Source organism: Ixodes scapularis, unplaced genomic scaffold (genome assembly GCF_016920785.2).
Source record: "Ixodes scapularis isolate PalLabHiFi unplaced genomic scaffold, ASM1692078v2 PGA_scaffold10__122_contigs__length_95168666, whole genome shotgun sequence".
Lineage (NCBI taxonomy): Eukaryota > Metazoa > Arthropoda > Arachnida > Ixodida > Ixodidae > Ixodes > Ixodes scapularis.
In genome coordinates, this window is record NW_024609836.1 from 13039318 (window position 1) to 13065655 (window position 26338).

Consider the following 26338-nt stretch of genomic DNA (forward strand, 5'->3'; position numbering starts at 1 on the left):
TCGGCGTCAACCCTTTATTTGTTTTGTGAGTCAGATCAAAGTTAGAATTCTGCTCCGTTGCTTGGAATTCATTCTCTCAAACTCGGGCAACAGAAACTGAAGATGTGCAGACGAGAATCTTCATTTTTTTCGACGGCTATTTCAGACGCCAATTTTATTCTATGTTTTTTTAATAAAATTTCCCTTACAATATTTTATATCATGAACGATCAGAACGTGATCTATAGTCTTTGTACAATGCGGTAAACGAAATCGGAGAAAATAGTATGCCATCTAACGTGAATAATCCATGTCCCATCGTTCGACTGGAAATCCTTGTCTTTTATGTTGATTCCATATGTATTTTCCGTCTAATTTAATGCGCATAGAATCGCTTTTTAATAACTTTTATAATTCAAGAATAAAGTTATTCCGCGACTTGGCTATTTTCAGGAAGCAGGTCGAACGGCTTTTGCCACTGTGAATTGGGTCTATGTTCGGTTCCTGATCTTTTTTTCTTTTGTTTTTGGTGTTAATAGTGTTGCTCTCGTTCTTTAATTTTTTTCTTCAAAAATCCTGTTTGTACATTAAAGTGAAGACTAGCTGCTTGTTTTTAGGCACCAAAAATTAACATCATTGTCTTTACTAATATTATTAATCTAAAAAAAAATAAGGATGGTCCATTGGTGGATTTATACGGAATGTGTTAGCATGATCCTCGGGAAACGCCAGCGGCACCCGCTGCCCTGACGCCGCTTTCACGGCATTCGGCAGCCCGTCTCCTTCGATGACAATTCGTCTTCGTTGGCAGCCTACCTGGACCGGCGCTAGTACTTGGCTAAAACTCCACTTTGTAGCACAAACCAAGGAATAGGGTCCTTGCACTGACGTCACATCGCACACATTTGAACACCAAGTAAAAGGAGGAGAGGGAAGCTGTTTTTGTAAGAATTTTGAGTGACAGCTTAATCTTCTATAATCTTCTGGAAGGAGAATGGCGACGCCTGTGCAAATCCGGGAGGCACAAAGGAGGATCCTGATAAGACGGGAGCTCCTTCTTCCCCTCTTCTCTGGAGGGCAACGGAAATGACGTCCTGTGCAAGCCACGTATACGCGCTCCGCACACCAGCAAGTTCGGACTCGCCCCGGCATCTGCGCGCGCATTGGCTTCCACCCCGTGAAGTCACTTCCCTCTCGCCTTTGACCTTAACTACTTTCCTCCTCTCCACGCGGTGCGCTTCCCTTTCCACGCTCTGCACATACCGGTCGCCGTGAGGTTTTCCATGTCATGTGAGTGCTAACGCTAACGAATTAAAAATATTAATCAAAAGCAAAGAGTAACATAAATTGATAGACAATAGTCTAGAGCAGTAACAAAAATATTTTACTCGTTAGTAATTTAAAAACGAACGAGTACAAAAGTACGTCACTAAAACACAACGCAACCGGTTACTAGTAAGGTCGTTACTAATGACGAGCTACACCCAAACAATGATTTTCGGTGATGATTCGTGCCTTGTTTCTTGTCTTGTAGGACTGCCTCCATGCCGACGCAGGTAGAGGTGATATCGTGCGAGTAAATAATTATAATTGAACAACGAGCATTCCAACGAACAAAGGTTAGACAAATCCTTATGATGCCGCTTTCGCCAGTGTCTACAACTTCATCATTTGACGGGTCTGCTATACATACGGAACTGATCGTCTCCGTGGTGGTTGATGTACGTTCTGAGAACGGCGATATTTCCGGTGTCACTCGTAGAAAAACTTTTGTAGCTACACGGTTATAGGCACCTATTAGCGGCGAGATGTTTTGGTGGCGCCCTCCTATGGTTCCCCCTTGTTACGTCATTACCTTGCTAACAACAAGTTCGATGGTGTTCGTAAATAGCACGGTGGAAGCTTGAAATCATTGAGCTCTTAAAGCAACACTGCCAACACCGTCAAAATTAAAGTTCTTTCATTCCTCTTATTTCCGTCGACGATAAATCCCCTTTCCTACGTCATAGTCAGCGTTCGGCCAATCGTGGAAGGCCGACCACAGCGACGCTTTCGGTCGCGCACGGGGCTAATAGCGCTTGCACGAACGCTGACAAAAGCTATGCACGCGCACTCCTCTTCTAGTCGAAAATGCCGTAGAAAGTTCCACGGGCACAGTTGTAAATATGACGCTTTCAGTGAAGTACTACGCGTGAGTCACCGGGTCATTCGTGCTTCGTAGGAAGCGTGGCAACCGGTTCAAAGCTTGGCGCGCGGCATACGAGGCACGAAGGTCCAGGTCACTCGCAGGCACAATGCAGACAAAGGCATTCAAAGGCAGCTGCGCGTATAGCCCCGTGCGCGACCGAAAGCGTCGCTGTGGTCGGCCTTCCACGATTGGCCGAACGCTGACTATGACGTAGGAAAGGGGATTTATCATCGACGGAAATAAGAGGAATGAAAGAACTTTAATTTTGACGGTGTTGGCAGTGTTCCTTTAAGAGTGCAATGATTTCAAGCTTCCACCATGCTATTTACGAACACCATCGAACTTGTTGTTTGCAAGGTAATGACGTCACAAAGGGGAACCATAGGAGGGCGCCACCAAAACATCTCGCCGCTAATGGGCTTGACCGTCTTGCCATAGCCTCCTATGCACCTTTTCCGTCTAACCTCGACCCAGCGCGTAAAGGGGTATTCACACGAGGGAGAAATCCCGGGGATTTCTCCCCGGCACGCGCATCCCACGGCGAAAACGTCAGGCTTTGCGATGTGCAAAAGTCTCGCGTTTTCATCTCGCGATGCGCGCGTGCCGGGGAGAAATCCCCGGGATTTCTCCCTCGTGTGAATACCCCTTAACGTGCGGAGCGGCGACTCGGCGCACAGCGGGAATAGTTCTTCCGGTTCTAACACTTCCGGTATGCGGGAGCAGGCCTAGCCGGCTGACAAGGTGCTGAGGTGGTGCGCGTTAAATGGGTTTTGAAGCCCTTGACAGCGAAGTGAGTTGTAATATTAATAATAATATTGGATTAATTCGCAACTCCAACGCCCTATAAGTGGCGGGGCGGTAGTTCCAAGATGGCGGAAGAGACGGGGATAGATTCTCCAGGATATCCCGTGTGCCTGCTCGCTGACGCTGTTCAGCGCGCTAAAAATGATTTATTTGCCTACAAATGCAAAGCGGTTAGGGAGGAATCATATACCAGGTGACGGAGATGCCAATGCACGTTAGGAAAACGAGCATGCTGTTATTTAAAAGTTGCAGAAACGTCAAACTGCGAAGCTTTGTGGTAAGCGAGCGCGTTTTAGGCACCGGCCACGTTACTGCTTGTGTCAAAATATTTTTGAGGGTGATGAAGATGTGTTTGCGCTTTGCCTGGCCATTAGTGCTCAAAAAAGAGAGTCGCGAACGGTGACCGTCAAGCTTCGGAAGAGCAGCAATACACAGTATTGATGTCTTCGCGTCACAGCCTCTGAAATCGCTGCTGACCGTCTCGATTTTAGTGTATTGCAACACATAATCAAACTGCTCTATCGTTATTGATAGAAAGTTTGTTACCGCAGGCTACCGTGCGATAGCATTACAACCGCAAGCTCGCGCTGCGCCTTTGAAGAACAATTTTCAGTGCGCGCCAAATGCGTTGCCGTACTCATCACTCTAAAAAAAAAAAAGAAATGTAGTCCTTACATTTCTTGTCACATATGCGACACTCCAAAGCTTCAGTTCGCCGTGCAACCCACTGACGTCAAACTGATGGCCCCAACCTTTACGAGAGGCTTGATGACGGCGCAATATAAGATATCAAACAGCTAAAGTACGCATCAAAAAATGCCGAAAAAAAAACAAAAAAAACAGCGATGTTTTGCAGTAAAATTAAAAAAAAAACAATTACTTTTTTTACAGTCATTTACACTTATTTAAGCTATTTTAATAATTGCACAACTCGGCTATCAAGCCGCTCGTGAAAGTTGGTAGCGCCGGTTGAACGTCAGTGCGCTGTACGTCCAACTGAAGTTTAGGGGTGTCGTTCGCTATACAAAAACTGCCTATTAATAATCGGCGTGTTTAGGGGTTTATTCATTGCTTTATCAAAAAGAAATATTTTAGTATACCGTACATTTTTGTACAGCGTTATTTGCAACATTGCGGTCCCTCTGGCCAAAACTGCGCGTTCTAAGCTCCCGTCACGAACGGCTGGCTAACACAGACGCGCTTGAAATGCTTCGAGCATTTTTTTATTTGCTTTGTAATTACCTGAAAGCGAGTACGGGTATTCTGTCTTTTTAAAGTGCTTGGAATAAATGGTCATGTTCCTTGTAACGGCCTTAAAACGCGAACCCATTCCCGATTCGTATTAGTCGACATACCGTCGCGCGACGAGTTTTCTCCTACTTTCGCGCGACGAGTTTTCTCCTACTTATGGCAATGAATAGACTTTCCGTAGACCGTACTATAGAGTCCTTCCTTATTAGCGGGAGCGTTTTTCGTCACGTTGAGCGCAGACTGAGCTGGCGGCCATGCACAAGACCAGAAATTCGCAGCGTATGCTGCGGTACACGAAAAGTCCCTAGTGAAATTAGACATCCCGGTCTTTTGTGCAAGGCTGTTGTAAGGCGGGGCACAAGAATTCCTTTTTTTAACTCGCTCACTTTCTTCGTTAAAACGGCTCCAGGCATCAAGGCCGACAGTACCTGCCACCGTTTCCGCGCCGCCGCCGCCGCTGCCGTCCCCGCTCCTCTGGTTCTCCGTTCGTCCGCGGGAGGGCGAGCGGCGCGCTGGAGTTGCGAATACGTCGATGTATCATGTCCGCGCATATTTGGTCATCGGGCTACCACTGCGAAGTCGTTGGCTGCAGCAGCAATTTCTGAAAACGGAAGATAGCGCGCGACAAATTGTGCACCGAACACAAGAAGTCGCAAAGCGAATGCGGCTGTAACGTATACACTTTGCATCGCTTCCCCGCTGATATCAGCGGGGAAGCGATGCAAAATCAGCACATAAAAAAAGCGAATAGGCAGAATAGAAACGGACATCTACAAGTGCAGTAATAGGCCTCGACAAGTCAAATGTAGAACGAAGTTTGCAGCTTGTGGTGCAAATGTAAGACCCTGGGTGTAATGATTGTTATTGGCTACTCAAGTTTTGTTTTTCATTCCGTTCATTCCTACGAGGATGTGCACTATAATTTGGTGTGTTGCTCGGAAGCAACGGCCGTCAAAATACGTTAATGGAAACAATACGAAAAGAGGGCGCAAAATCGTCGTCGCCCCCCCCCCCCCCTCCCCTCCCCCGCCCCCCCCTCCCCCCCCTTCTTTCACCCCTATCTCCTGAATAGTTCCGACCCATCTGGCCGTCATACGAAGTAGAGATGTCCCGGTAACTAGCGATCGTACCTCGACTGTGCACCATAACAAAAGCCGTTCGGCCCGCGTCGCCAACTCCCATTGTATTTCTACGATTAAACAATGATACTTCTATGCCCAGGGTCGCCCTCGCTCGCGCATAGAAACCCTCCGTTAGTCAATCGCAGAAGGCTGTCATTCTTCACAAACAACACGCGAAGAGTAAACACTGGTAAACGTGCTCAGGAAAAGTGAAAATACTTCCGATTTCGATTACCGGCGACGCTGGCGACGAACCTTTCGGCGCTGTTGGCGCAACAACGGGCGCCACGAAGGCGAATAAACACGCCAGAACACAAGAATAATTCAAACTTTTAATAACAAACAAATTAAGAACTCACTAAAGGGATAACAATGAAGATATGCACGGGGTCAATGGGGACAACGCGGGAGCTAGGAACAACGCTGCTCTCCGCATACCAAAATGGGCGCACAGCAACCGTACGCCAGACGGCGCGGCTGTTGCTGCAACACGGAAGATGGCGACGACTACGCGGAAAAGGGGCCACCGAGATGGGAAAGGTGGAGCGGCAGATAACGGATGAGTAAAGCCCCCTCATCTTACAAAAGTAGCGCAATGTGCGTTGACGGACGACGCACGTGCAACGTGCAGCCATTGGAAAGATCATGGCGTCATAGCCCAGCACTGAGCTAGATTTCAGATGGCATGATCTTCCCAGAAGTGGCGCGCAGCACGTGTCTCGAGTAAAGCCCCTCGATGAAGGCCTTTTTACAAGTACCGCCAACCATTGTTGTGGAAACGCGCGAGACACGTGCCGCGAGCGCGTGCTCCGCCGCCATTCGCTTCCAAGGGCCGCTCATTTCAGTGCTGCACCGCCATTTGCTTCCAAGGGCCGCTCGAGACATGGGCCTCGTGCACTCGCGCATTTGACGCTACTTGCAAGACACGTAAACACATCGAGGGGCTTTAGTCTCGAGCATTTGCACAACAATGAATGGCGAGGATAGAAGGGCTTTACGGATGAAAGGAGAGCCACGTGACTGGCGCCCCGCTGCGGCGAGACACCGAAACACACTCGTCCCGAGCGAACAAGTGTGTTTCGGGTCCTCGCCGCTGCAAAAGCTATGCGCTGACGTCCAGGTTTCCCGAGGGAAATAAATGGCTCTGTGATGCTCTGTGCTACCAGACCCTCGCGCTCCAAATCTGCGACCGGTCATTCTATGGCTCCGACGTCGAACTGCCAGGATTTGTGAGTATAGAGGAGGCTATGGTCTTGCTTACACTCCGTTCTACATTAAATCTGACCGCAACCAACAGGGCTGCGATCCGATAGACTCAATAAAAAAGCGCCAAAAGTGCACTGTCACGCTGCTCGTCGTCCTCTTTTTTTGCGTTTTCTAACACCGGCTAAAACAATCACGTACAGGAAAAAAAAAGTCATATGTTTCTTCCACAATGTGCGCAGAAACGAAAGCGACAGCTGTAGAATGGTCGTGCTATGCGGGTGGAAAGGTGCCGTCACGTAACAAAGGACCGTGGGGCGACGTGGGTAATTCTCGTAGCCGTCGTGGTCGGCGTCGTGGATGTCACTGACGACTGCCACCAGTGATTCGTGAAATAACAAAGCAAGCGCGGAGGAAGTTTCTAAAACCATCCAACATTACGCGAATAAATTGCGAATAAGGTAGGTAATAGCCCCACTTGCCAGGTAAAGCAAGAAAATCATTATGCTGACTGCAAGGTTGGAGTCCTGTAAGAAATTCCGCCTACGTGTAAACAAAGGTATATTGGCCAGACGGGCATATTGTTAACCACAGATTGCAGACGCATGACTTGTCCTTACAATCATAAGTGGGAACGGTTGCTAGCTGGTGGTTGTCGAACCATTTTTAAAAAGACACGAGATGATTGGTAAGGAAAATTTTAGAAGACTATGCAATATAAAAGAGAGCCACGAAATTCGTCAGTCATATGTAGCTGCATTTACACGGCAAAATGTCTGACTTTTTAGATACTGTGTTGAGTGACCACCCCATAATGTGTTCGGTGTTGCTGATTTTGTTTTTATTAAAGTTCAGTTGAGAGTAAGTGCTTGTAATGTGCGCACTTCTTCTATGTTGTCCCTGTCTTATTGCCCGCTGTTTTTCCTATTGTCATATAATCCACATGATCACGAGCGAGCATTTAGAAACACCCTATAATATAGACACACTAGTGTTAAGCGGCTATACATTATCACATCGCCCTAGCTCACGAACAGACGCAAATGTGTGAACCACCCTTACGTTCTGGCACCTCGACAAATGTATACTGACCTAATACTTGTATGACCTCGCTTCTGTTTTCCAGCGGAAGAAAGGCGTAGAAGAGGCTCCGAAGTTCCTCCGCGAAGCCGGCGTGATCCAGAGGCTGGAAGCTCTAGGTGAGGCCATGGAACGCGCTTTCAAACAGATAGAATCAATGAATAATTATGTACTATTCATTCGATAACGATGGTTTTGTTACAGTACCTGGAACCTCTCTCTCTGACTGGTGCGTTAAGCATCGTTATCACACTCATAAATCGAACGCGGTCCAGCTACAAATTACGTCGCACAAGCCGCCGTGTCACGCTGTTGGGTGTCGCGATCATGGCACTTGACTATACATAGACGCTCTAGCAAGAAAAAGACGAGCGAACGCCTTTGTCGCTGTCGCCGCAGCGTCCCGACTCCTGGGCGCTGAAGCTTACGTGTACCGTGACGTCGGAGAGTGACCTTCAGCAGGACAGGCGTCTGCCATGTCCGCCACCTCTGCTGGGTCGCTGCCAGGATCGCAGCAGGCAACATAACGACACAACGGTGACCTCCTCCAGTGGAAGTGGAGGGACCACAAATTAGGACGTGATAGATACTCCAGTCAAAGGCGCGTACGAGGCACCATAGTTTCGAGAACTACTGATCGGTTGATGCGTATCGGCTTTTAAGGTGTTAGTTAGGACCTTAAAACCTTTCTTTGGAGCACCGAAAAGTTTTTCTTGTTGTGGATAATGCGTCGAAACTGGTGATCGGAGCACATCAATAGAATCTCAAGGCCATACGGCCGCTGAGAAAACGCAGGCATCGATGACAATTTGCATAGAAATGAGACGGCCTGCTCCGGAGGAGCAAGGGCCAAACGCTGGGTTTTCAAAGAGCCGAGTGAAAGACTGGAACATTGGGGAGCATGGCCGAATTTCTGGCCATTTGGTGGGATAAAAAACTTTCAAGCAAATATCAAAATTCTAATTTATTTGCGATCTATGATACCCAGACAATTGCAGTCCTTGGGAATTTAGCTATCTTTTGTCAAGAAAGCAGAAATTGATAATTGTAATAAAAACACATGCAAACAAAAAAAAAACATTTCTTTTACACAGCTTGGATGGAAAAAGCATAAGATAACACGAATTTACAAAAAAAAAAGTTTCGAGCTATATTTACCGCAAAAGAAAATGTCAGCTAGAACGTTACGGACAGAAACCCAGAGAGAGGAAACCGACATACGCACCGCTGACTCTGCACTTGGTGACGTTCAACTTTCAGAAAAGACCAGATCCATTCTCGACCAGGGACCTAAGTATGCTGTAGCACCACAGCTGGAGGCCGTTGACAAGGTTGCCCTTGTTCGGACCAATGCGTCCCGTGCTTACGAAGAGCAGAAATCACAGATTAATTCTGAAGGCCTCGAATGCGTCGCAAGCCAAATGTGCCCGGGACCTCCAGGCATGGGCTTCGGCCGTGCTGTGCAGGAGGCACGAAGAAACTATCTCCAGCTCTGTGTTAAATTTAAAACGATTAATAGTTGCGGATGCTGCTACACAATTGAAGATAGATCAGCTTGAACTTTAAAATTGTACTTAAACATAAAGAAAAAAATACACTGTCATCTTATTGCAGGATATGCCAGTGCAGTGCAGCTTTCAACACCACAACCATCCTTGCCAGTAAAAACAGTCCCCATGCACGCGAAATACTCGAGGCGCTCGCTATCGAGGAGCACGCGGAAGACTGCGACCCCATCTATCAGTGTTCACAAAAAAGAAAGACAATACCTAGGAAGTGTAACGCCCGGACCAACAACAGCATGAGCTTGTGGCGGCTCAGTTTAAAAACAATAATGTTTAAATATTTCTGTGTATTTGTTGGTATTGCTTTATAGGAGTGTAATTATCAGTAGTAATCTATTTGTGCATTAGGTTTATTTATGTACGTAATTAATTTCTCGTTCTCTATGTTGGACTTGAATGAAGAAGAATTTTTGGAATAAAGTTTACTCTACAACACCGTTGGTAGTCAGCTGTTTGCCCTCTTCGGTCATTTTTTTTACGTCATGTTCAAGTACATTTCTAAAGTTCAAGCTGATCTATATAGAAGTCTCAGATAAAAATGGAGGTTTCCTTGTCCTCGATGCCGGGACCTACGGGGAGAAAGCTGCTCAGCGCTCCCCAAGCTTCGGCAGCGCGCCTCCTAGCACGCTGAAAGCTATCACCGCTATCTTTGCTGGCTCAGCGCGTGCGGCGCGAAGAAGCTCGCCGCACGCGCTGAGCCAGCAAAGATAGCGGTGATTGCTTTCAGCGTACAGTCGGGAGCAAAAGTTTGCGGGGCACGGGAGCGCGTGCCGATATGCATCGCCGCGCCGTGCAACGGCGCGCCACCGTATTAAAAATCCGCGCTTTGCGCATGCGCGCCCTTCGTGCTGGCAGTCATGTCACTTTCGCTCATTTCTGTCCGACTCAATCTTGATAACCGGAGTCGGCGCCAGGAGCGCAAGTTTTTGTTTCGCTGGCTGTCATGCCCCGCGTCCTCTTCAGCTGCCTCAGCAGCCGCGCTGGTTGACAATGCGCCTGGCTACCCCCCCCCCCCCCCCCGACACACGCACACACACACACACACGAGCTCCGTGACAAAGCGCGGCGGCTGAGACGGCTGAAGACGCGATGCACACAGCCAGCGAACCGCTAACTCGCGCCCCTAGCGCCGACTCCTGTTATCAGGAGCGCGTCGAAAAGAAACGAGCGAAAGAGACATGATTGCGAACACAAAAGGCACGCATGCGCAAACCGTGTCTCCTTAATGAGGCGGCGCGCCGTCGGACGGCGCGGCGATGCATTTCGGCACGCGCTCCCGTGCCCCGCAAACTTTTGCTCCCGACTGTACTAAGAGGCGCGCTGCCGAAGCTTGGGGAGCGCTGAGCGAGGGGCGTGAACACATCGGAGTAGGCCACGCACCCTCGCCCCTCGGCTCACTTCCAGGTGGCGCAGCCTGTACCGCGAGCCACACGCTCCTCTGTTCGCATTTCATGTTTCCCCGATAGTACATTTCATCTACCCTGAAGGACGCCATAATTCAAGTCATCTTAAGTACGTGGACAGCTTCCTGATCTTGTGTAGCACAGAGACAGAGAATCAAGAAAATGAGTGCAGAAGCACGGCCATGAAAAGCCTCCAAGAATGTTGCCCGGAGTTGGTGTTCATTTACGAATAACCCGTTCACGAGTCCATCAAGTTCCTAGACCTTGCATTTGAGTTTAAAGAAGGACATGTGCACTGGAAGTACGAACCCCGCTCGAGCAAAGCTTTTCTTCAATTTACATCCGGCCAATCGAAAATAATCAAACGGAAGTGTTGCCAACACGGCTTTTGTACCCGCACTGAGCATGTCATGCCACCGTCAAGTTGACGAAAGTTTTCAAAAAGAGATCTCTCGGTTTCGCGACTCCGTGTATCCAGGTGTCATCTTATAGACCTTTTCTGTGTACTCTCGTCCCCAGCAACCTAATAGGCGTAAGCGGTATGGGCGATGAAAAAATAATCCATTTCAACCTGCAAATAGTAAAAAAAATAGAGGGGAGGCAAAACGAGAAAGTGTGAGGGTTACGTTTATATCTTAAGTGCCTTCTATTGGCGTGGCAAAGGCAAAACAATGTTTTCGCCCATACTGGAAGTGACGTCAATTCAAGATGGCGGCGCACTTGCAGAAAAGGTCTGTAAGACGTGTGTGAAACAATATGCAGGAAATTATCCAGAAAATCACCAAGTACTGAGCGACAAAAGCAGACAACACGAAAGAGCATCGCGGTGGTACCTTACATCTGGGCTGTCACCCACTGACCCAAAAGATCACCTAGCAACAGGACGTCGTGCGCTCCGACAGGTCATGTGCTTGGCACCAAACAAAGCCAACTCCATGTGTCGCAGAGTAAATCAGGCCAATGACCAGAACCCCTGTAACACCGCGCGCAGGACGCAATACGCGACGTGTCAAATTGGTGTTGTGTACCAGATTTTCATGTCATGCGGGGAATACTACATCGGGCAAACGGGCCGCTGCATTAACGACCGAGTCAGTGACCGCGCAGCATTGGTGAAAGAGCAACGGCTGGGTATCTTTCAGCCCATTGCCCCAAGTGAGGGTGCCGTGTAAGTTTTAAAAATAGCTTCGTTCGATTTACCTGTACCTCCTGCACTGGAGAGAAAAGTGTAGGGCAGTGTACTTTCGGTCTGTGTAATCGGGATCCGACCGGAAGTACAGTACTTACACTTTTCTGCCCGAATGCAAGAGTTTCAGATAAATCGAACGAAGCTATTATTTCCATCTTTACAAGACAAAAAATGCCTTTGCGCGCGAGATTCCTGAGGCCATTTACGGCCATTAAGGAAAGCGCGGATGGATGTGTGAGCATGCCCTCCATCACGGTGAGCAAAAAAGAAAAATAGTTTCTGCGGTGTGGCACGTCCTCGTGAAAGGAAATAAGAGGGATGGTGTGTTAGAGGTGTTAGGTGGGTTGAGGTGAGGTGGAATTGTGTAATGTATTATAAAGTAGTTTAATTTATTGGTAATATCTTATGTGCAGATTAAAAATAAATAAAGGACAAAACGAATTGGGGTTAGGGTGATGCAGAAGTATAAAGGTACAGTTGATAGTCAGCGGTGTGTATGTCTGTTCCTTCTTTCTGAGTTTCTGTTCCTAACGCTCCGCCTGACCTTTCATTTTGCATCAATGTACCTGTACCAACTAGCTCAACTTCAGCCCGTTATATTTGCGGTGCGAGACGATTATTTTTCAAGCAAGATGTAACTGTCCTTCTTTCCACTTTTTTTCTCTCGCGCCTGTGCGCGCCGCGTGGAGGAGATGTAAGCCGCTTGGATTGGCTTGGCTGCTCGTCTGAAAAACGTACGCAAGCCTCGAGCGATTTCCGCTCCAACTTCGGCGCGCGCTGTATTCTTGGGTTTCTGTGTTGGTGAGGGGGTGGTAGCAGTGGTACACTCTAAAAAAAGTCTCTGCGTCTACTTTCACGCACAACACTCGGAGAGCCAATCAGCGCAACTTACGGAGGCAGCTCAGTGAATGACGATGCCGAAACATATGTTTAGACCAAAAACCGCAGACTGAGTTGTGACATTAAGCAATGCAAAACGCCACGCTTGCATTGCTTAATGTCACAACTCAGACTGCGTTTTTCGGTCTAAACATATGTTTCGGCATCGTCATTCGCTGAGCTGCCTCCGTAGGTTGCGCTGATTGGTTCTCCGAGTGTTCTGCGTGAAAGTAGACGCAAAGACTTTTTTTTAGAGTGTAGTCTGCCTTTTTTGCGATGGACCCAGAGTTGAAGCGTAGACTTCTCGACCCCATCAGGCAGCTAGTGCTTCGCCCCTACGAGGACACGCCTCGAAGTCAAGCGAACCTCTTAGCGGAAGCTCCGAGGCCAACAATGTGCCTGCGGACAGCGGTGCCGGCGGGTCACAGCTCCCGCTCGAGTCGTATCTGAGTCTAAATGGAAGTTACCATTTTCTTATACTTGTTGTTTTTCGAACATCAAAATATTCTGGTAAAAAAACTGCAACAAAAACACCAAGATTAATAAGTAACTTCTATAGCCCATTGGAAGTTTCCGAAAGAGCGTAAGCACCACGGGGCTATAGTGGCCAGTCACGTGACTGCTAGTTGCCACTTTTTCGCAGGTTCCCGCGGGCGCGAACTACGAAATCGGTTGGCGCCGTAAATATAGCTTTGTTTTTTTCTTGTAAATTCATTTTATGGCATCTTTTTTTTATCCAGTCTGGTACTTTTTTCCCCTTTGCACATTAAGGCAATCTATAAGTTTTAATGCAAAAACAAAAAGCTTTGTTGAGTCGTTGAATAAAACCTATGCGGCTCCGAAAATTTAATTACTCCTTCTTAATATTTTATGTCTGTCGTCTAAAATATTCCGGGGTAACATTGAAGTGCTTGCTGTTGTTGTGTTTACATTCTAATTTTAGTGAATTTAGCAGAGAAGCGCCGAGACAGGGATGCCCAAGTGTCTGGGGAATGAATAAAGCCGGGGTCAATCTTCTCACGCATTGTACAAAAGACAGTCAGCATATATAGGAGGTATTCACTGGACGCCATATTTGTGGGTGCTGTTTAGAGCGCATGCTCAGAACGAGCTCCGATTAATAGCCTGCTAAGACCGGCAACCTTGATGGTGCTAAATGCACGCTCCAAAAGGACTGTTGAAGCTCGCCGTCAGCACGCGCTCAGCAGCAGCGCACACGGATATGGCGGCCAGTGAATACTCCATATATACAGATTCGAAGGCGAGTCACCGCGAGATCTATGCTTTGATTGCCGCATGTCAATGAGTTCAAAGGTCACTATTGACATGTGGTATTCGAACGACGGTTATTGCGGTGATTCGTGTTTGCAGACTGTGTTTTGTGTGCTGTATGAGCAGTGTGACCCAGGCCTGATACTGCCTAGGGTGCCCAATGTCCTTCTGTTTAGGGGGATGCCACCCTTTATTAGCGGCGAGATGTTTCGGTGGCGCCCTCGTTCGGTTACTTTTCGTGACGTCATTACCTTGTGAACAACAAGTTCCATGATGTTTGCAATGGGCATGGCGGAAGCCTGAAATCATAGCAGTCTCAAAGCAACACTGCCAACACCGTCAAAATTCAAGTTCTTACATTCCTCTTATTTCCGTCGATGAGACATCCTTTGCTGACGTCATATTCAACATTCGGCCAATTGTGGTGGGCCGACCACAGCGACACTTTGGACCGCTCATGTCGCCAGATGCCGAGAGCACGCGCTCACGGGGAAAACACAAAGAAATCGACGAAAACGAAATGTCGCCGTAGCATAGTCGGCGCCAGAAACGCGTTCAGGGACACGCTTTTTCACGCGCTTCTGAACAAAAAAGAAAAATAAACGAGTGCGACAAAATGGCCAGAGGTGTCCACCCTAAGCAAACCGCACATGAAGACACCCTAATACTGCCAGCAGGTTTCAGTGCTCTATGTGCGCGTTGGCTTGTTCTAGAATAAAAGGCACATGTTACATATCCAGTAATTATTTTCGATGGTGTATCTCTTAGAAAATGCAACAGCTCCTTCGACCGTAACGAATGATCACCCAGCCTATAAGGTTAATACAGGGGCATAAACAATCTGCCTTGATGATACATCCTTCACTGACGAAATATTAGCCAATTAAAAATGGGGTTTCAACCTTCCTTTTTGAAAAGCTTCACTTATAATATTTCTGAAAACGATATAGATTACCGATTGCGCAGCCTGCTATTTGCTTGTTCAAACCCCACCTATAAGGGCACTTCATTTGACATGGGAAACAAGCAGTGTAGGGCATACGGTTGTGGCTGGACCCTCTAATCAGATGTGGGCCGTCTTAAGTCATATTTTACTATAACTCTTATAGATATCTATATTGTCTAGAACAAAGCTATGCCTCGTGTAGATGACTCGCGTATCGATTGGTCCCAGTAGCTCGTAGCGTCGGTTGCGTCTGGACTTAAGCTGAAACAATGTATACAAATGAAATATTTTATTTGGATCGGATATAGCCGACACGAGTGCCTTGTGATATGTTTAAATGATTTCTTTATTGTACAAACTTGAATTGTGATTGCTAATTATTAAAAGCGATTGCTTTTCGCGCCCATGGCGTTTTGAACGATTCATCTTCAGGCATACATGCAAAAGGCTGTTTTCACATGTTTTAAAACTTGATAGATATTTTCCGTGGTTGGCGTCTTTTCTCGCAGGCTACACGGTGAAAGATTACGGTGATGTCGCAGTAGAAGGCAATCCAGACCTCATAGTGGAGAAAGCAATTGAAAGTGACGTCGTTGGGAAGACCACCAAAAACGTAAGCTACTTTCACTCTTGCTGCCTTCTTTGTTGTATCGCGGTTTGACTAGCGACTTATACGCCACTAGTAAAACGGCGAAGCACTGCCGCGAAGACCCTTTGGGATAACTGTTTCTGACTATGCACTCAAAGATATGGCAGCGCTTGTTTGAATGATGTTCAAAGCTGCGCACGCGAACTCCTCTCGTCGTAAGTTCTGCGGAAAGTTGTCCTTGAGTATACATTACTTCCAAGTTGCACGTGACGTTAACGTACTGTGCCAGTGAGCATTCCCTCATTTTCTCGTTGAGAAATGTTAAATCGGTGGTGCGAAATACATTCTGCAGTAGGTTCATTGGTGGCAAAAAGGTCCTGCAGAATACACACCGATACGGCGTCAATGCAAAGCCGTGCCTAGAAATTCGAGCCAGCTTGTGCCCTTCCTTTTCAGATCCGCGACGCTGTGGCGGCAGCGGTAAGCTCGGGTCGGCTCACCGTGAACCTGGGTGGAGATCACAGCTCGGCCATCGGGACCGTTACCGGGCACGCAGCAGCCACCCACTCGGACGTGGCCCTGATCTGGATCGACGCCCACGCTGACATGAACACCGTCAGGTCGAGCGGCTCCGGTGAGCTCCGGCCATCCTTGTGCCCGATATTCTGACGCAATTTGGATCAGTGCCGCGGATGGTTTTTCTGGCATGTTCCATAATGTTCTTTTTTTCTTCTATTTGACATGCTATCGGTGCTTTTTGTTAAAACCGATTTCTGTATTTTTGAAAACGACAGAAGTTTATCGGTGTTTTTCGGTTAAAACCGGGAAGTCTAGACCCTAGCTCAAATCAGGCAGTCAGTGTAATACTTTGAAAAACTGTAATTTGTCCAACCTGCCCGGTTTGTTAGAAGGGGACTAAAATGCAGGGCTCACCACTGCTTCGGTGCGAATGTTAGGAAAAAGGTTTTCCCAGTTAAAAATAGTCAATGTTAAGGACTTTGAGTGGAGTAGTAATTACAATTACACCTTTGAAAAACAAGAAATGTGACAAAAAGGCCAACAAAGCACACGCGAAACGTCCAATATGTAAAAAAAAATATATATATATAAAAAGCGGCCATGAAAGTAACAAAATAAGTATGCATTGTCCTCTACAACAGTTTTGCTGCGTCGTGGCATGCGATGAGCAGAATTCCATCGTACGCCACAAGCTCGCACTGGCAGTTTTTGTATCTAAACTATGTGACTAAAAAAAAGAAAAAAAGCAACGCTTATTCTAGTAGTCTTATAAAATGGGGGTTAAGGTGCATAGAAATTACGTCTGTTTTCTCTTTTATAAGGCATTGAAGACATTTGAATTTGTTATTCTTTGGAAGCGCATGACTGGGCGATCTAGATAACGGCGGTATTAAGCTGTCGGCGTTTCATCTGCACTGACTTTTATTCAATTCATAGGTGATTTAAACTGAGGTATGTGAATAAAATAATAAAAGTTATAATCAGAATAATAATATTAATATTAAGTGGTATTTATTGGCGAGTGCTTCAGTCAGACTGGAGTTTCTGGTCTGGCTAATGCCTTGAAGTTCCTGTGTGTCCAGACTCGGCAATATAAGTCGATTAAAAAGATTCCCACATAATCAAGTGCACACATACACCGACACACACGCACATCAATCACAATCTCATTTTCAGAATAAAGACGCACTCCCATGGGAGGAAGAAAAAAAAAACTGCACATGTACCCATATGCACAGCGCTTCAAAAATAATGAAGAAAAAGGAAAACACACACCCACACCTTAGACACTTCGGACTCGGTAGCCAACCATCAGAGGGAAGTTTACGTCCTAACCGGAGGAAAGTGAACATTTACACGGACAAGTACATTTACTTTTTAAAAGAAAAACCTAACCCTTTCAACGCCGCTCGCTGTCTATGCCGGAAAAAGGCTTTCTTCGCAAGCTCTGTTTGTGAAGAAAATGTTCACTTCAATTTTCTTGTTGCCAAACATAGAGTATAGAATTACGCTGAAATTGTTTCAATATACAGTAATACAGTATATTTAAAAAAACGAGGGTTTTAGGTGTGTGCATGTGCGTGCGTAGCGTTTGAAAGGGTTAACTTAAATACTCAAGTGTAAGTACGCCACACACGCGTACTCAAGGCATTTTGACATGAAAAACCTAAATACGCATTGGTTTGTGGTCACATAAAAATAATTCTATCCAGTTGGTTTTCAATGATCACCAAGTACATACTTTAGAGAGGGTAAGATAACAATCAGAACAAATCATATGAGTAGTTAACGACAAAAATAAAGTAGTTATCACTCTTTGCGCGTCAGCGAACATGCCTTTTAGAAATGTTTTCAACGTTTTGTTTGAATAGAGAGCCGTGAATCTGGGAAGTCACTGAAACTTTTCGGAGCATAAAATCTGTACAAACGTTCTCTATAGTGAGTTCTCACCTTCGTAAAAGAATATTTGGGGCAGATCTGAGCGCACGAGATGGACTAGTCTCGATCTTGAAGACATTTCACAATTGTCGCCAGATGACAGCTTGAAGCAAGCGTGAGTAAAAAGACAGCCGCTCAGGTGATGCAAATATGTTGGCGCTGGATGAAAACTGACTGTTGTATTCGGTCAAGTTTCAAATGCCAAAAAAAGCGGACAATTAAAAAAAAACTGTTTGCCATATTTTGGTATGCTCTCAGCTAAACCGTACATAATGTTTGTTCGAATTGACAGTGATAAACTATGATGCGGTACATCTGACAATAGACAATTTTTCAACCGTTAGCATTAGTGAGACATGTGAGTGTTCCATGAAATATCACGAATACTTTACGAAGTTCAGATATTCGACAGGACTACAATTAGAAGATAGAAAACTGAGTTTTTGAACGAATAATGGTAATGTCAAACTTAACATTTTTCAGTGGACTACGGAAGCATATCCGTTTTTTTTAAAGCATTATTTCGAAGCTTGTTAGCTGAAAAAAAGTAAATAATTTAGTTACATCTGTCTGAAGAATTTCCATCGCTCACTGGTAAAATAGAATATGGAGAGAATAAAACGGTGTCATCCGCCTATTGAAGAATTGTGGAATTAGCTATCACCGTAGAGCTATCATTTACAAAAAGTTAAACAGTAGAGAATAGAAAATAGATCCGTGCTGAACTGCGGATATAAGGTAGACTTGTATTCAGAGCTACAGTATTACTACAACATTACAATGTTACAAGCTTACATCAAATGTGGAAAGTACTATTGTAAATTAGGTGATGGAAACCCTCGACAAGTGCGGCTTAGGCCTCAAGTTCACTTTCGATCAAACCAAGGATACGTCTTTGCAATTCATCTACCTTCGCCATCTGTCCTGATCAATCACCTTTACTGGTGCTTTTCTTCCCGATCAAAGCAAGGCCATGCTCACCCTCTCATTCTGAAGTGGTAAAAAGAGGCACTGGCATTGCCATTCTTGGTTCGGCCCTGGCAAAGTCGTCTTACCATGCTGTCAAAGATGGTTGAAGTTCCCAGCTTGAACGGCTAAGGGCGTCTGGGGTTCCCCCAGAGGTACTTATAGAAATTTTTGGGACTTTGTTACTGAAGTTAAAGGTGTTCACAAGAGCAGAACAAACGTACAAAGGAGCGACCGGCGATAGTCCCTTAGCTGCGTAAATTTTCACACAATTTGAAATAGTTTGCCAACCGGTATGAGTACCCAGTACTATTTTCTGATTTTTCTGATCTCCATCAGATGGCCCAGATTCGTCACGGTGGGATCGATAATTGACACTCGCTCAACGCCCGGATGCCAAACGCGTCACAAGCACAAGTTATCTCCCTGATCGGAGGGTGTCGTGTACAAGATACCCTAACGTGTGGTGGTTGCTATATAGGATAGACCGGAAGATGTCTAAACGACCGACTCCGAGAACATTTTTTTCCCTTCACGCCAAGCTGGGAGGCCTCGTGCCCTCATACTGTTTCAAGTGCAAGTACTTACTAGCTTTTTCGAACACAACAACAATAGGCAGATCACAAAATTAGCAAACCAACGAAATTTTGGATGCCTATCATATAAAAAAAATTGGCTAGCGATGAGTGAGCCACTCCTCGCTGGCGAATCGCGTGTGTGTGATAAGGAGGTAGTTGTTCCAAGCTAACCCCTACAAGGATTGATATGGGCCAGCCTTGTCTTTGATTCCTCTTATTTTTCTTTTTCTTTTTCCAAATTCGGTTTCCGTTTGTGATATTTTTCCCCCCTTACCTTTCTAGCGCAATTTATTAATGTATCACTTGAATTCCTTCCTTTTTTTACGGTGCCTACAACGTTAGGTGCGTGTGTTAATTTCTGATGCATCGTCTACCTATTTCGTTCACAATACATCAGTTGAGAGTTGGGAGTCAGCGCTCTGTGTTCTCTTCTTTTCTCTCCCTCACTGCTTGTGCGTTGCTTTTTAATATAAGTGAATCAGCTTATTTTAAACCGTATTTTTAGATTTATTGCCTAACACCGAGTGCCCAGATTTTTTTTCGCCTCCATTAGATCTTAAACATAAAACACAAGCTATGTAAAGAGTAATGCTAAATAAAAAAAGAAGGTATCAAACATCAGAAACTGTGGATTTTTTTTTAAATTAAGCTATATTCAATATAAAAAAATCGTTTTCCTGACGCCTGTCCCTCTAAGTCACGTATTTAGAACTCAAACCTGAACCTGGACATTCCGCAAACTTTTTAATTCGCACACATTGTATTTTTTATACACGACGTGACACATTTAGGTGATTAGAAAATAAGCTTCTCGAGCGCATGCGGTATATGCTATAAACATGGCAGTCAATGAAATAATGTCAAAAGTATAGTTCGTCCACTCTGTCTAGTTCGTTAGGCACGGTACTAAAAAGCATGATTAAAGGGACCATGAAATGACCTTTTTACTTTTTCCAGATAACTTTTACATTAAACCGTCAATGTTCACTGAATGCCGAACAGGCATCCGTTTTCGTCTCGGTTTATTAACTTTTACACAAAAAATTATTGAAATATCGACTTTTTCATTCTCTCCAACTGACCGCAAAAGAAGCCGTGACGTAGACCGTTTCCGGAACCGGAAGTTCTCTCGGCAGTAGGAGAATGGGAGTGTTAGCGGCAACGAGTTGGGGTGCGCCGGTAGGTTTTACTGCGCTGACGTCACCGACGTATTTCCTGAATCGGCGCTTCTCATCGCCGCATCGCAGCTGAGCGAAATTCAATGAGATACGTTGCGCTACAGCGACAGCATGGGACTAGTCCCATACGCCGTTATGCCTGTTGGGAAGTGCAGCGAGTCTTGTCACCACCCCGTCATTGTTGGCAGAAGGGCCGGCCCGTGTCAGTCGTTTGCAAAGCGACGTAGATGGCGTTTTTCGCGGCCTCGGAGATGCAGGAGCGAGCCGACGTTAAAAAAGATACGTTTGAACTACGAGTGTCAGCAAGAGCCACGTAAATACCTGTTTACACTCGGAGCGGACGCGCGCGCTTGATGGAAGTCTTGTATTCGCGCTGTTTGGTAAGCGCTTCGGGACCGTTCTTTTACGATTGCAACTCGATACTGACGCGACACTCGGCAAAGAAAGGTTGGACCGGGGTCGACAGTGTCGTGCAGTCTGTCAGAATAAAAATGGCATACCAATAACAAAGTGTACATACCGTGTTACGAAGGCAATCCATACGGCGTTTATTTCAGCTCTATATCACACAAAACAAGAAGATAGAATCGACGAGAGTCCCTTTTCGACGAGTGTTCGTCAACACTGCCTCGGAAAACAAGGGGAAGAGATTGACCTCCTCACCTCTTAATCTAGAATTGAGGTCAGTGATCAAACTATAATACGGGAAGGGTCCACAAGGGTCGCGCGGGCATATTCCATTTAGCACGCCAGCCGGTCGTAGGCAGACGGTCTTGCGACGAAGCAACGCAGCGCCGAGTCGGAATGCCTGCTAGGCCTATACGCTTCGTCGGAGTCGGTGAATCCAGCGTTCTTGTTCGTCGTGGTCTGTTTTAAGTACTGTTTTCTTGCTGCTTGAAGTCGGCACGCGCGGGAAGAACACGTAGAAAAATAAACGTTCAGTCAGTCAGAGTTCTGAGAGGAAGGAAAACAAAGAAAATAAATGTTCGTCGGTCGCCGTCACCCAAGTAACTGGCGGCCCTGCCCTACTGCGCACGCGCAGTAGTTGCTTCGTTTACCACACGATAGATGGCGCTTGGCTCTCAGCATTATCAAATTTGGCAATTTTCGCCACACATCTCTAATTATGCTACAAAATGTGGATCTGAATATTATTTAACAAAACTTTTAGGAAACATTCGCCGGCTATTTATTGTTTACGATCGCGGTGCTGGTGAGGTAGGCTCTTACCCAATAGGCGATGTGGATTCGGCTGACGTGCACCGATTCTGCGTATGCATCGTAGTGAACAGGCGAAGGAAGGAAGGCGCAAAAGAGTCCAGTTTTCTTTTAAACGTTCTATTCGCCTCGAGATCGAACCGTGTCGCCACCGTGCGGCCGAAATTGGAAACGCGCGAAAGCGGGGATACCGCCGTGCGTCGTCTGCTACGGGCGCACGCTCGGAAGCATGGATCTCGACGACGCAAGCCCCGTTTCAGGCTGAGCTTGACACTCCTTATTAAATGTTTCATGTTTTTGTTGCCGTTTCTTCTTACGAAAGGTTGTGTTGTATCGTTTCCCATGCGTAGAAATTCAGCAAAGCGATTATTATTAAGTCGGAAGCTTCCATAATTTTAGTGTGTTGGTTTGTATACAACCGCTGGTCCCACGTATTTTTGTTATCTCGCACAAACCGTGGCTTTCATAAAGCATTGAATGTTGAGTGGGTCTGTGGTTTGGTTAGAAAATTAACCCGACTGATCGCTGTCCTTTAATAGACTAATCAATCAATAAATTCGTATGTTGATTTTTCGCAGGTCATATTGCGTGAAAGACGTTAAAACTACACATTTATTTACTGGTTTTACTGTGCCATAAATGGGATGTTGCATTCCCATTCTAAACTTCACGTTGTGAGTCCTACATAAATATGAACACTGGAAGGCCTTTTAAGATCAAGTATTTTTCAAGTTATTCTTTAAACAGTATAATTGCCATCGGTGAAATGACAAGCACGCTGAAGTGGTTTATTGTGCAAGCCTGCGTCACAAAAAAAAAAATAAAGACGTCAAAAAGATTAAAGCAGGCATTTTTTACTCCTTGTTGATTTTCTCCAGCACAAGACTCCAATTAACCGGCAAAAACAAAATTTCAATAAAGCATTACTTGAATAATCTGAAAGTTAATCGATGAACTGCCCAGTTCCGATATACGTTAGGTGAGGGCGGAGGGTGATCGGAAAGGTTCGTGAAGGTCGCTAGCCCTCATCAGTAAAAGAGTATCACTGCGGGCGATGCTGTCTGTGTCGTGGTGCGCGTCGTTTTTTGGGGTTGCAGAGTCTACTATGGTTGAATACAAGATTATTTAGCCAGAAATTTATAGTATTAGCCTCTTGACATCCGCGGCCCTCACCGAGAAAATTGAAGCTGGTGAACCCACACTACCGAGAAAAGCATTTAATAACAGGAACGTTGCTGCGTTGCTCGGTTACACTCGTTTATTACAGTCACGGCAGATATATTAGAACAGTTTGTTTCACTTGTTCCAGTTGTCCTGCCAACCGTGCAATTTGCAGATCTTAACTAGAAGAGACACACTCTCCTCATCGCAACGCAGTACATTTGTTCAGACTCCAAAAAACTTACCCACACTATGGCTAAGGGAAAGGGCAGATGAGCTCAATAGCATATGGTAATTTCCAATACAGCGCTAACTTATCTTCATTCTAAATATTTATATTACTTCAAAAGCTAGAAGTTAAAAAAAAAAAAAACATGGAAGCTGCGATTTCACAACCCACAGTACCAGTAATTATGTTATCTGGGTTGGAATTCATTTTTTCTTTTAAATTCCCACGTTGATGAACAAATACATTCATTTTAAAAGAAAAAAATATTTAACATAAATATTCCACTTCAGCCGGAGACAGGCATCAGTCGTGGTGATCCATGCTTTCCAACGTCTGCCTAGAGCAGACGACGCACCCAAAGAAGCGATTATATAAATTTAGGCCGCACGCTGGCAACAGGATTCGATCTTTACTGAAGCACCGAACAGTACCGCATCCTTTTCCGCTAGAATTGTTTTCCCACCGATAGTATGCGACAAAATAAACGCAAGAATCTACGCCGTCTCGCGCGCGAACGTGGAGAGCCTATGGGGCGGCCGTTCTCCTATCCCCGCTTTGATGATGATGATAGCGCGACCGTAGCGCCACCTCTAGGTCGATCTCGAGGCCAATAGCAAATAATTTTTTGGGGCTCCCTATTTTTGTGTTTTTGTGTTTCTTTTCACACCTTTTACGACGTGCGGTGGATGAAACTCGATTTTAAAATCATTTCATGGTCCCTTTAATGTTTACTTCAGTGTGAATCATAAGATAACTTTTTCGCAATTTAAAAACAGCTAACGTTATAGACAGTTGGAAGCATGGCGCCCTAAAGGGAGCCCCATGTGTGCATGTGCAGATTTGGCAAGCTTGCAATAGAACGGGCTTGTCCGCACGAGCAAAGATGTGGCGTCGGCCAGTCGCATTGCTTGCAATCGTCTGAGTGACAAAACTTAGATAATTAACGCCGCTCAACCCTTTGAAATAATGGGGAAAGAAACCAGAAACGAGTGATCGTGTTTTTTATGTGTTTCATGACGTCACAGAAGTGTGTGCCAGTGACAAATCTTAGAACGTTGCAGCGAGCGAGGCGAGTTGGTAGCGCAAGTGGATACTGCGGAGGAGCGGGGTCTGGACCCTGTCGATATAGTTTATATTTTACCTTTCGCTGATCTTCGGTAGCATTCCAGAGGCTTCTGGGCAATTATCGGGTGTTCTAAATTGAAACCTTTCTCAACATGGAACGTGTATAAAACCAGCCCTAGCTCACTGCTTCCAGACAGTCGCTTTATCGCTCCCGTCACAGGATGTACTACACTGAGGGCTGTAAATGTTCAAAAATGCCCCTCAGACACAGTTACAGTTATTCATGCAGAAAGTACCTGAGTAGTTTCTGCATGAGTACATTCTTCGATATTCATTGAAGAGTGTACCCCAGATAGAGTTAGGGAAAATATACTTTCTATTCTCATGAAAACGGCGAATATTTCTGGCCTCGACCACCAAAGAAGACCTCGGCCAACAAAAATGTCGAGCGAAACTTTGATGGGGAAACCGTAAATAAAATTTTAAAAATTTAACACGTTCACCATCCCCTGTAATGCCAAATTAAAGCGCAGCTCTTCAAGAGGAGGAGAAGGTATGGAGAGGATGTTATATGCCCCTCCTCCTCATCCGTACCCACCCCTCCTTCTCTCCTGCCTCCCTCTCATTTAGCGAAAAATATTTCCTAAATTTCCCGCTAAATTTAACCGGACAATGTTTCCGGTAATTTTAGCGGGGAATATTTTTCTAAATTTAGCGGAGAAATTTTTCTGCTACATATAGCAAGGAATATGTATTGCTAAATATAGCGGGGATTTTTCGCCACTAAATTTAGCGCAAAAATATTCCGGCTAACTTTAGCGGGAAACCTAACCCGCTAAATTTAGCGGGAAAACTCTGACGTCCCATAATGCGACGTGAGCGGTTACGCCGACGCCGCTCAACCCGGAAACGGGCGCCTAAGAGCTGGGCTCTAATAAAATGTTTGTCGGCTTTACAGATAATAAAAAAATAGATAAATAAACGAGTTAACCAAAATTTCGTTCTGGTTGGCCGAGCGTTTGCTTGGCTTACCGCGTGCACTTTTTTCCTTCTTTTTTGTGTAGGGAGATACTTTTTGAGCGTTGACCGAACGTAATTGCTTTTCGTCGACTAGCACAGTTTTGGAATTTGGCAGCTTGACACGTGATGTGACGCGTGACGCGGCGCAGGTGTAAAAACCGAAAACTAACAAATTTTGGCAACCAGTATTGAAGAAGGCTCGTCACAGGCCGAAACGTGCTTCAAAATACCAACAACGCTGCGAAGTGCGCCTTCATTACTTTATACTCTTCGGCACCCTAAGATATATTTTCTTTACATATATTTAGAGAAAGAGAGAGAGAGAAAGGAAGGGGAAGAGAAAGTGAACATGGTCGTTTAAAAGTCAAAGTCGCTGTTGGATAAAAAAGAAACATTTCACGAATATAAAGAAAAAGAAAACGGGGAAACTAAAAAGCATGGCGAATTTGGGAAAAAAACACCACTCGACGCGCTAAGCAACGTTAAAGGGATACTGAAGCGAAATTTGAAATACACCTATTATGGATAGAAATAGGTTCAATATGATCAATGATATTCATAAATCATAATCGCGCGTTTGTATTTTGAACGGATGGCTATATTTTTCACCCTAATGGGCCCGATTGGGCGCGCGCTCAAAAATCGGCCATCAGAGAGCGCGATGCGTCTTGGGATATTGGGCGCATTCGTGACGTCACTTGTGCCAGACGGGAAAGGCTACGGCGTGAATGTTGTGGTTACGAGCGTTGCCACTTGGTGGCGCGTCGACGATTTACCACCTGTGACAACGTGGCCGTTTGAGATGTGCAAGGGCCGCACGCACGCTGCACCACGGCAAGTCGGCAACCACGGCAGCACTGACAAAACCAGCTCTGAGGCCGGATTCTCAAAGCGAACTCACGACGAAAAAAGTGCGTACGACAAATTTGAGAGAAAACCCGTACTCTCGAAACGAAATTGTCGTAACCTTTGCGCAGGTTACGACAGAATCCTACGA

At 45.7% G+C, this 26338-nt stretch overlaps 1 protein-coding gene across 1 annotated transcript in view; it reads left to right on the forward strand.

The window, feature by feature from the left end:
• LOC120843141 (arginase-1) overlaps window positions 1-26338 on the forward strand; it is a 58736-nt gene that overhangs the window by 12212 nt on the left and 20186 nt on the right. Inside the window, exons 2-4 of the mRNA XM_040214371.1 lie at window positions 7673-7745; window positions 15390-15493; window positions 15926-16103. Of these exons, the coding sequence (XP_040070305.1) occupies window positions 7673-7745; window positions 15390-15493; window positions 15926-16103 (355 nt within the window). The remainder of the gene's footprint in view (window positions 1-7672; window positions 7746-15389; window positions 15494-15925; window positions 16104-26338) is intronic.